Genomic DNA, 10,897 nt, shown 5'->3' with positions numbered 1-10,897 from the left:
GAGGTTCAAGAAGCAAATGTAACAGTAAGTAAGTGGTCAGGCCACACCAGTTTCACCACAGCGTTTGAGTGCTTTGCCAGACTTTGGAATTCTGATCCCTTGCACATGTGGTAAAGATGATTATGCTAGAACACTGCAGCTCACTTTGCTCTGGTTAGTGGCCTTTTATTTGAGACTGGTCAGTGAAAACACAGCTGTTTTCTTTGTTACATGTCTAAATAAGAATTTAGAATGTATGTTAAAGAGTCAGTCTGTGTGTGTGCACGGAGAAAATGATCTAGGATTCTTGCCCTTTAGCGTGGGGGGCAATATTGGTACCCCTTTCCGTTGCCTGACCTTTTCTTGCAACTTAGTTCTGGAAGAGAAAACTCAATACTCTATCATCCATAAATGTCATTTTAAGTACTTGTAAAATCATGTAAGAAAGTACTGCTCAACAGATGCTTCACTGAGAAAATAAGAAAATTACACACCCATCTCAGAAGCTGTAGTAGGCTGATATGTTTAGGATACCAGCCCTATGATAAGCTCTTAGACATGTTATCTGATATGTAGCTGTTGATGGTGTAAAGGGAAGACTTGAGCTCAGCATCAGGTGGGTCAGACATATTGGCCTGGGCTACCTCCAGAGGCATTGCCATGGTTCTCATGTGATCCCATGTTCTCATGTTTAACCTTTTTTGGTTGTTACGGCTGCTGAGTTTCAGGGATTGTTGGTTAGACTTCTATTTAGTTAAACAGGAAAATCTAGAAAGGCCCTTCATTCATGTAAACCAAGGCAAACCAAGGATTTGTGTGCTTAGAATCGGCTTTTTAGTGGTAACCACCTGCACTGGGCCCACTACAGTGCTTTTGACACCTATTCTGATGTGTCTTAAAAAAAAAAAACAACAGAAAAATAAGTTTAGAAGGGCAAAGTAGTTGTTTTGGTAATTTCAGAACTAGCTTGAACTTTTGCAAATTATCTCCTTAAACTGATTTTAGAGTTTAGAGACTAGCAAAGTACTCAATGGCTGTTTCTATATCCGTATTTTGCACTGATCATGTGGAAGTCGCAGATGGATGCCATAAAAAGAATGTGAACAACTTGAGGGGGTTTAATCATCAGGAGTTAAATGTCTGGATTTTGGGTGTCCTTAAAAAATGAGATGCAGTTGTTTTTCTTGGACTCCTTGATTTTCTGGATCTTTTGTTTGAACGTTACCATGCTGTAGAATTTGTTGTGGGTTGGTTGTTTTTTTTCCCCATGAGCCCCAGTGATTTACAGTTGTTTTTTTTTTTAAATGAAGCTTTCTCTATGGAATTCCCTTCAAGCTGCTAAGGTATGTGGTTCAGTGGCAGCACTGTGAATGTTCTGAACTTTAAGGGCTCTGTGTTGGTTCAGTTTACTCTCCTGGAAACCAAGTATAGATTAAACTTAGCAGGGGAGCATTCCTGCTGAGCTCATTTTGCTCCCTGGACACAGCGTTGTATGCACTTTCCTTTCCTCCATTTCTTCTTCCATCAGTAGGACCTTTCTGCACATGGGGCAGATGCTGGCATAACAGCCCTTCTCTGCAAAAGGACACTGCAGAGTACGTCCTGCTGCCAACATGTGCTGGTTATCGTCCTTGGGATTTCCAGATGGGATTTTGCAGTACAGAAAGTGTGAGGCTTGAGTGGTGCTCAAAAAAGTGTGGCCAAAAGGTAAGTGGGAATGAAAGTGGCTGCCCTTTTCAACAGGTAGACCCGTGGAATCTGTAGTGAGGATTTTTTATTTATTTATTTATTTTTTAACAAAATTGTCTCTTTCTATTTTGGCCAGAACAGGTGCTGTGATGTTGGGGTCACTGGATGGCAGAAAAGAGGCTCTGGCACAAACAAATTGTAAATATAAGTGAAGGACAAGGAAGAGAATTAGGAATTCTGTCCCTGACCACATTTACATTTTGGAAAATGATTTATTGAGGACATGCTGTGATGCTGAGATGATTCAAGTACTAGCAGCTAACTGCATGGAAGAATAATGTCAGAAACTCTGGGTTGCAGTTGCAGTAATTCCAGGTGAGACTGACTCCAGGAGTGGCATCAGAGCAGGACCTGTGCAGCAACACTGACAGAAGTGAGCAAAGACAGCACCACAGATGGGAAGCAGCTGGGGGACTCCCTGGATTCCTGCATAGAAGCACCCAGCAGAGTGGTGTGATATATCGAAGGGGCCTGGCTGAACCCTGCCTGCTCTGAGCACAGCCTCATGGAGACTGGAGCTTGGCAGCCACTGAGCCCAGAGCGCAACTTTGGGCACAACACAATTTTTAGAGCACTGCTCTGTGTTTCCCAGCATCGTGTTTCTTGGCATTGTGCAGGCTGGAACTGAATGTATTTGTTCTGGGTTTGTGCACCAGTGGACCTTCAGATCAGGTTGCAGATACATGATCACCGTGCATGAGAGGCAGGAAATAGTGGTTTATTGTTTGAAGCAGAAATAAAAAACCTCATGCTCAGAAAAAGAAAAAAAAAAAGGAGTTTAAGGTGGTGCAGAGTCACATTTAAACACGGGTGAAGCTCTGTGTCTTGGCAGAGATGATGTGTGTTTGAAAACAGATTCTAAGCAAAGAGAAATGCCAGTGGTCCCTGTGCACTGCGATACAGGGAAACGCACTGCCTGCTGTGGGATTCACATGCTGGAACTCACCTGTACCCAAAAATTATGAGGTAAAAAAAAGCTATAAATGATAAAAGAAAATCTCTCCAGGCTACCCAAAACCATGCTGCTGCGTCTCGCTGGAGGAGTAGAGAGAGCACAATAGGCATAGAGGAGTCTGCTCTGCTGGGCTGCAGACACCCCACTCCCTCCCTGGGAAGTGTGGCAAGCTGTTCCATGGCACACCCATCTCTGCCACAGTGCTCCACTTTGGAAAAGTAAGCAGGTAATTTAAAACCAGCTACTGATTCTGAACAATGAGAAGGCTCCTTATCAGCTCTGCCAGCTCCTCCATGAAATGGGGATGGTATTTCTATATTTAGAATGATTTGTGGATGCAAACAACATCTCCATCCATCTCAGCTCTGCCAGTAGCTTAAGCACAGGGAAAGGACGAATCAACCTCAGTGCTGCCACAGCCTTCTATGAGTTACTTGGTGGCAGGTGCTATGGACCAGTATTTGGGTAGGATCCAAGTGGCTACAATACTCAGAATAAGAAGTAACAGCCTTAAAACAACCACAGAGATGCAGTACTCATCGCAGGCAGGTCTGTCCCAAGCTGGGTGCCACCTGGAATCACCTGGAGGCAAAACAGATCAATTATTTCAAGTGTAACTGCACTGGGGACAACAAACCGAGGCATTGATTTAATATCTGTGGTACTTACTAATGACTTTGTCACGCTCAGTGTTTCCTGGAGAGAGAAGAAGAAGTGAATGTAAGCAGCAGGCTTAGAATCTGTAAACAATGTGAGTTATAAAAGAGGAGAATTCGCTCACAGTGGGCTGACAAGAAATACAGTTGTGTTTCTTTCCAGGAAGAACCAAAGACCTGTAGATTTCCAGAGAGTGATTCTGGGGCTTTGCTGCAGAGACCTGAATTGCATCTTACTGAGTGCCCCTGCCATTGGCTGGCATGGAGAGGACTTATTCCCCAGGTACACTTCACTCCATCACCTTTTTTTTTTGTCCAGCTCTCAAGTTCAAGATCCACTTGTCTAGCTGACGTCAAACAACCCCAGCAGCCAGGGATCCCCTCTCATTCCTTGATGCTGGTATTTTAAAACCTTTGCTATCCATGGGCATCACTGCTCTCTTGGATCCTTATTGCATTTTTTTCAGACAGTATTTGGGAATAAGGGATGCTGTGCTTCCTGCCAGAGTCTTCTTGCATGCTCCCTCTCTTTCTACACGTGCCTGTGGAGGAGGGTGGGTTGCCTACTTACGACACAGATTGTCAGCGCACTGCTCGCCGTTGCATTTGCTGCATGCTGCTCCTGTCTCGTATGGGTGCCGTCTGTAGTTCCCACTGTGAAAGAAAATAACATTGCTTTGAAGCTGCCCTTATGTGGAGATGGCAATCCCTTCTGCTAATTTACTTCTGAACTTGAGATTTTCTCTGCTTGTATTGACAGTGAACTGTGTCCTGGTCAGCCCTGCCTGACTGCCCTGCTCCCACTTTGCCCAGGAGGTGCCCAGGCTGCTCCATGAAGATTTTGGCAGGCAGTAAATATCCACAGTAAGGGCTTTGTACTCTATGCTCCCTGTGACCTTCAGGGCTGAGCAGATCAGGGCCTCAACCAGGACCAAGAAAGCATCCTGCCCTCATAAGCTGAGACCAAGGTTCAGCAGGTCCTTCAGAGCCTCCGTGTCTCTCTGTACCTCAGGCAGCAAATATGCTACTTACAATGCATATGAAGGATCTCTCAATAAAATTCTGTCTTGAGCAGCCCCAGCATCACATGTCCAAGCTCTCACACTAAAGCTCAGCCTGCAGCTACAAGCACTGCACACTTCAGTATTTACTAAACCATTGACCAAGAGACCTGATTCTGCAGACAAATGTGTAAATATTTTCACACCTTGGATCTGCGCCTTGGCAACCAACTGGGGCCACCTCGGCACTGAGGAACAAGGGAACAGCTTTTAAATGATCACTTAGGTATGCTTATTTCAGTGTCTTATATTTTACCTTTTCTACCAGCACCACTGCTTTCTGGCTACAATATATAACTCCCATTTACTCAAACTAGGGTTGTTTGGATAGACGTATGTATCTTTCTCTGCTTTGAGGATCATTTCTACCCATAAACACAAGAAAAAATGGTCTGATCCTGTCAAATTGCACATTGTGGGAGGGAAGAAGGGGCAGGATCTGAATCCTCTAAAATATTTGTCCTGGAAACCTTACGCTGGCCCATAGTTGCAGACGAAGTGTGCTGCGTTGGTTCCTGAGAAGTATGACACTGTGGGACAGAAGTGGACAGCACAGCCAACCTTGTAGCTTTGAGCCCAAACGACCTGGAAAGACAGACACAAACATTGGTGGCTGAATATTTGGTTCACAGCTACACTTTTAGGGAAAAGCCTTGCTCTCCTGTATGTTACATGTCAGATAGGCTTTGGAATGCTCCTTGGATGTGATTTGCAGTGGTAAGCAGTAGTGATGGATATCTAAATAATAGCTTGTTCTGAAGAACATCTGGTTGTTTTAACTAATTCACTAGATGTTTATTAATTTATTTGATGAGCAGAGGACTGGAGCACCTCTTCTATCAGGACAAACTGAGAGAGCTGGGTATTTTCAGCCTAGAAAAGACTCTGGGGGACCTCATAGTGGCCTTCCAGTACCCAAAGGAGGCCTAAAGGAAAGCTGGGAAGGGACTTCTTAGAAGGGCATATAGCAACAGGATGAGGGAAAATGGTTTTAAACTGGAAGAGGGTAGATTTAGACTAGATATCAGGAAGAAATTATTTACTGTGAGGGTGGTGAGACACTGGAACAGGTTGCCCAGTGAGGCTGTGAGTGCCCCTCCCTGGAAGCATTCAAGGCTGGATGGGGCTGTGAGCAACCTGGTCTAGAGGGAGGTGTCCCTGCTTATAGCAGGAGATTGGAACTAGGTGATCTTAAAGGTCCCTTCTAACCCAAACCATTCTATGATTTTACAATTAAAATGGCTGAAAGAAAGAGAAATTGATTATGACAGATAGTTTTCCTTTCTTGCAAAGGAGAAGGTGAAATTTGTCTCCTTTCCTTCATGGTAATCCATGATAGTTCTGCCTTTCCCACTGGAGGATATAAAATCTGTGAGTACAAAGCTGTTTGCTGTCTTCTACAGGGGTTTACTGCACAGGCAAATGACCAAAAAGCAGGGAGCTACAGGAACAACAGGGAGAAGGAGCACATTCAGGTTGCAGTCTTGCCTTCTATGACCACAAGCATGACTGACATAACAGAGACAAGAGCATCAAATCCTCTGCGTAGCATGAGTTATCCAATTCAACTCAGCACCACATACCCTATTTCCCTTTCCAAAGGGAAGCCTGCAACTTGTTGTTTGCCAAGTCCAAGAACAGAACAGAATTTCTTTGTCAGAATTGCAAGTCTAGTTCATAAAACCATAGAATCATAGACCCATGAAAGTTGGAAAGGACCTCTAAGATCCACTCATCACTGCAATGTACACTAAACCATGTCCCTAAGTGCTGCATCTCCATGTTTCTTGAAAATTTCCAGGGATGGTGATGACTCTACCACTTCCTCAGCCTATTCCAACACCTCACCACTCTTTCTGGGAAGAAATTTTTCCTAATATCCAAGGTGAGCTTCCCTTCGTTCAGCTTAAGACCATGACTTTTTGCTTTGTCGCTGTTACCTGGCAGAAGAGGCCAACCCCACCTCACCACAACCTCCTTTCAGGCAGTTGTATAGAGCAATAAGGTCTCCCTGAAGCCTCCTCTTCTCCAGACTGAATAATCTCAGTTCCCTCAGCCATTCTCCATATGACCTGTACTCCAGGTCCCTCAGCAACTTTGCTGCCCTTCTCTAGACACCAGGCTCCATGGCTTTGATATATTTCTTGCAGTGAGAGGCCCAAGATACAGCACTTAAAGCCTCAGCAGCACTGAGTACAACTAAACTTGACAGAGTTGGAGAAGTGTGATGCCTTACCTGTGTGTAATGGCCACATACTCTGCTACAGCTATTGCTGGTGTATGTGTAGTCTCTGACCTCTTTGTACCAAGAGGTGATGGCTCCTTGCACTGAAAAAATTGAAAGTGAGCCAGTCCAGAGATTTTCTCCAACAGGAGTAAATCTGGGGTGAGCCTGCCCCGGCTCTTGGAGGTATATGTTATGTTTAAACTCGCATCTCTTTGCCCAACCTCTTGCAGTCTTTGCCAAGTCTGGATCCCAACTCTGCAAAATAAAGACAAGTAAAAATGACTTGGTTATCTTAGCAATGCAGTAGTGCTGAACAGATTTTGGAGAAGTTGTGTCTATATGCTGCAGATTCGCTTATTTCTGCTGAGACTTTGAGTGCTGTATGGTAGACTGACTTGTAAGTTCCAATGGGAATCTAGTCACTCATTAAACATGGGCAAGATTTTGGAGAGGTGGACAATTGTGTCTGACATGCTTGTTGAGTGCCAAGACTTGTGCATCAAAGTGTATGGAGCACAATACACATTTTCAGGCTGTGCCACTTAAGGGTAAATGTTAATTTAACCTTTATAAAAAAGTATTTATAGAAAGCCTGGAAGAAGAGGGTTGTGCTTTCTGTCCCAAACTGTCTGAAATCTCATGCAGCCTCACAGATTAGGGCCGCTGCTTGCCGGTCAAGTCACAAACATGCAGGATTTTTGAAACAGTCTAAACTCAGGGAATTTTGTGGTTTCAAACACTAGCTCTGAATTCATATTTGTGGAATCACTCACTCACTTGCAATTCAGTCCAACAAAGAGCTGTTGCATAAGCCATTGAGTTATATGAATGTCTTTTGTTTGCACTGGAGGCATTGTCTGATTCCACTGGGTTTTCTTGTGTACACAATCTGATGGAGCAAGCAGTGTTATCCCTCCTGGAAAACAGCTCCTGGAGCTCTGCTTAAGCACTGTGTCATGAAAATTAAGCTGTTCAGTACTGCTGGAGAATTTCTGATTGGGCTTTTGTAAAAAAATAAGACTTCCTTATTTATCCTTCTGTGCATGGATTAAAATCTCTCAGTTGCCTCTGCAAACAGTGGGATCACCAGAGAGAAACTGTTTTGACCTGATCGTGACTGAGGAAAGATTTGGAGGTTGCTGAATTTCATGCCTATGTTTTACATAATATAGTCTTTTTGTACTGAAGATGTCTAAAACGTTTTTTGTTTTTTGTTTTTTGTTTTTTTTCTAATTTTATGCAATGAATAAGTAAGGAGAAATTGCCAGGTGACATCAAAATAGATCTACAAAGATTTGAAAATATTTTGTAACCACCTTCTTCCAATTCTCCCTATGCCAATTATTTGGGAGAAGTGTTGTCCTACAAAGCTAAAACATAAATCATGTCTAAGAACTCAGTACATGGAATAATAAAGGTAAGCTTGGTAGCAGGGGGTCTAAATGCAACTGAAGATCTGTTGCTTCCTTAGATGATAACTTTGAAGGATAATTAACACACTCTCGCCTTGTTCAGGCATTATCTCCCAGTCCTAGCATTGCTGCAAGCTGAGACAGAGGCTGCAGTTCACATTTTGGCAATGCTGTGAGGTCACAAGCAGAAGACCATGACAAAAGCTTTGTGACAGCAGTTGATAGGTTAGTCCTCCGCAGTCCCATTTTTCAGACTCTGCTGGAGAGTTCGCACCCCTCTTTTCTTCTTCATCCTGCACTAGCATTACTAATAACAGCTGTATTACAAATGTGGCTGGTTAGGCTTTGTCACTTGTGCTTAAAGGAGTTTCTGTCTTGCATTTTGTTTTAAAAAGTATTTTTTTCCCAAAGGATGGAAATGCCTTGAGTTCATATCCTTCACCTTTATGCATCTAGATGGACAGTTATCAGCAGGAAACAGAAGTGTTCTGAGAAATAAAAAAGTTTTCTTGTTTTCCTCATTTTTGTAGCACTAAGGTCAATTACAACAATGAACATATATGATCTTCTCAATTTCAATACTTCTCCTTTTCTCACTGATTTTATAATGTATTTCACTGCTTTATCCACAACAAATTCTTACTGGGAGAGGTCATACCCAAGACTAGTTTTTTTGCAGCTCTTTAAAAGAAAGCTGCCAGAAAAATCAGGCACAAAATCGCTGCAATTTTAAAAAGATGGATACTGCTCATAGCAAGACTCTGTTAGTACAGAGCTAGCGAAGCGGTTTAGAAAAGGTTTTAGAAAAGGTCTGGAGCAATATGCAGTGGAGGTTTGGTTTGCCCCACTAAAGCTACTTCCCAGGGCTGGGGTTCTTTTGAGTCACAACAGATTGCCTTTTGCATGATGGTTTCAGCCAGAGATGGGCACCACCGTGCAGGACCAATGCCTCCAGCTATTGCAGCTGCTGCACTTGTTTTGGCTTCCTTTGCAGCCCAGCACCTAGGAGCTGCAGCTAACAGCTCTCTATTGGCTCAGGCTGCAGAGATCTTTGCAAAGAAAGCTAAAAGAAAAGCTCTCCAAAGCCATTTGGCAATGTTTTCTGCACTTGCCAACTCAAGTATGAAAGGTTGTGCTAAGGTCTGCACATAAATCACACCCCAGGCTGCTAAACTGCAATGCCTTGTAACGAGGAGCCTTTTCACAGCACTTTTCACAGTGCTAGGCTTAGGGTTAAAATTTGGAGTTTTGAATGAAAAAACTAAGTCAGCTAAGCTACACACGCATCTGATTGTGTAACACCATCCAACAATCAGAGCCTTATCTTCTGCTTTAAAGAGGAACTGCAGCTATGATCCCAGGAGTTGGTTTCTTTTTCATTTTTTTACATTTGATTAGAAAAATCATCTTTAACATCTGTAAACACCACACTTGCATGTAAACTGTGAATATCCCCTTACCATGTACAACATGTTGCTGGCTGGGGGGCTCACTCCAGACCGGAATCTGTTGTGCGTTCTCACACATTCCTCAATGAACTCTGCATCTCCAATATCAGGCAACGTCTCTGGTTGATAGAAGCCAGAAGAAAGGCAGAAATGCAATAAAGCCAGCTCACAAGTGAAAAATCTGCTTATCATGTTACTTAGCCTCCAGTCTGTCAGCTTGAAGAACAGAACACTTCAGCTGCGTAAGGTGGCTGTAGCTCTCCTTGCAGCTTGTGGACTTGTGTTGCTTGGAAGGCTTGTGGGCTGGACTTGCCTTAGCCATGGTAATTGACTGCAGCACATGTCACAGGAAATGAGTCATATTTCAAGAGCGTTGCTATGAGAATAGGGAAATTAAGCTACGAATTCACATTAAAGCCGCAGAATCTTTTTCTCTCTTCTCTTTCACTGCAGTGGGCAAGCTTCTCGTCTCCTAGCCCTAGGGCTTCTTTGTTTTTGTAACCTGCCATCCATAGCAATCACAATGGGTTACAAGAACGTTTTGGATATTTTTTCTGCTTTTCATAAAAACAGCATTGCTGTTAAGTCTGCCATTCTGAGACAAAATGCAATGAGACATAATAGATCTGAATTAAATCTTTTACTATAGTAGAGCAGTCACTGTGGCTGTACTTGCAGTTACTGGCTAAGTGTGACTTAAATGTACTATGCATACTGATGGGTTTCTTCCGTGATCACTTGCTTGTGGTATTTGTTGCTCCCAAGTTTTCCTCCCCAGCTTTAGCAATTCATGAATCATTCCCCGTGACCCAAGTCTGCAGTGGAGCTGTGTGCCACAGAGGTTGGTGCTGCTTCATGCTACATGCCCAGCACCCACACTGGTCTTTTCACCCAGCAGCTGCTGTCCCAGTCACATTGCCTCACATACCCCAACACCCCCTGCCCAGACCCACCACCATCACTACCCTTTCCTCACAGTGCCTGTAACTATAATCTCTCCACCAAGCTCAGCATCCTTTCTGTGACCCAACTTGGACATCTTCATGGGAATGAAGTTGGATTTCTTCCCACTCCGTGTTTCATTTTAGGAATTTGCAATTTTGGATACTTAGGTGTAATTCACAGTTACCACTTCTGTGCATGCGATGCCATAAATGTTGGCCTTGGTCATAGCAAGTTATGCTGTGGGCCTACAGAAGCAGCCCCACCAGGACACATTACGTGCCATGGGTTGCACACCTCAGCTTTTTGGGGGAGACTGTTTATGGGCAAGAAAGCCCTCTGAAGGAATCAGGTGCAGGAAACACCATGCTCCCAGTTTCACTACAGATCACTTCTTAAAGAATAATAGGGTGGATTGGGCCCTGCCAGCAGTCAAGCACCCTCTATGAATCCTTCTTTGTTTTTGGC

At 43.6% G+C, this 10,897-nt stretch overlaps 1 protein-coding gene across 1 annotated transcript; it reads right to left on the bottom strand.

The window, feature by feature from the left end:
* Nucleotides 1–68: 68 nt before the first annotated feature.
* On the bottom strand, nt 69–9,806 carry LOC125690346 (glioma pathogenesis-related protein 1-like). The gene is made up of 6 exons (XM_048938571.1): nt 9,500–9,806; nt 6,637–6,882; nt 4,876–4,985; nt 3,911–3,993; nt 3,353–3,379; nt 69–3,265 (listed from the first exon to the last, which is right to left on the bottom strand). Exons 1-6 carry the CDS (start codon nt 9,677–9,679, stop codon nt 3,114–3,116), a joined length of 798 nt encoding a protein of 265 aa, XP_048794528.1. The 5' UTR covers nt 9,680–9,806; the 3' UTR covers nt 69–3,113.
* Nucleotides 9,807–10,897: the final 1,091 nt, after the last annotated feature.

The sequence above is a fragment of the Lagopus muta genome, chromosome 1 (genome assembly GCF_023343835.1).
Source record: "Lagopus muta isolate bLagMut1 chromosome 1, bLagMut1 primary, whole genome shotgun sequence".
Lineage (NCBI taxonomy): Eukaryota > Metazoa > Chordata > Aves > Galliformes > Phasianidae > Lagopus > Lagopus muta.
This window is presented reverse-complemented; position numbering and strand designations above follow the sequence as displayed.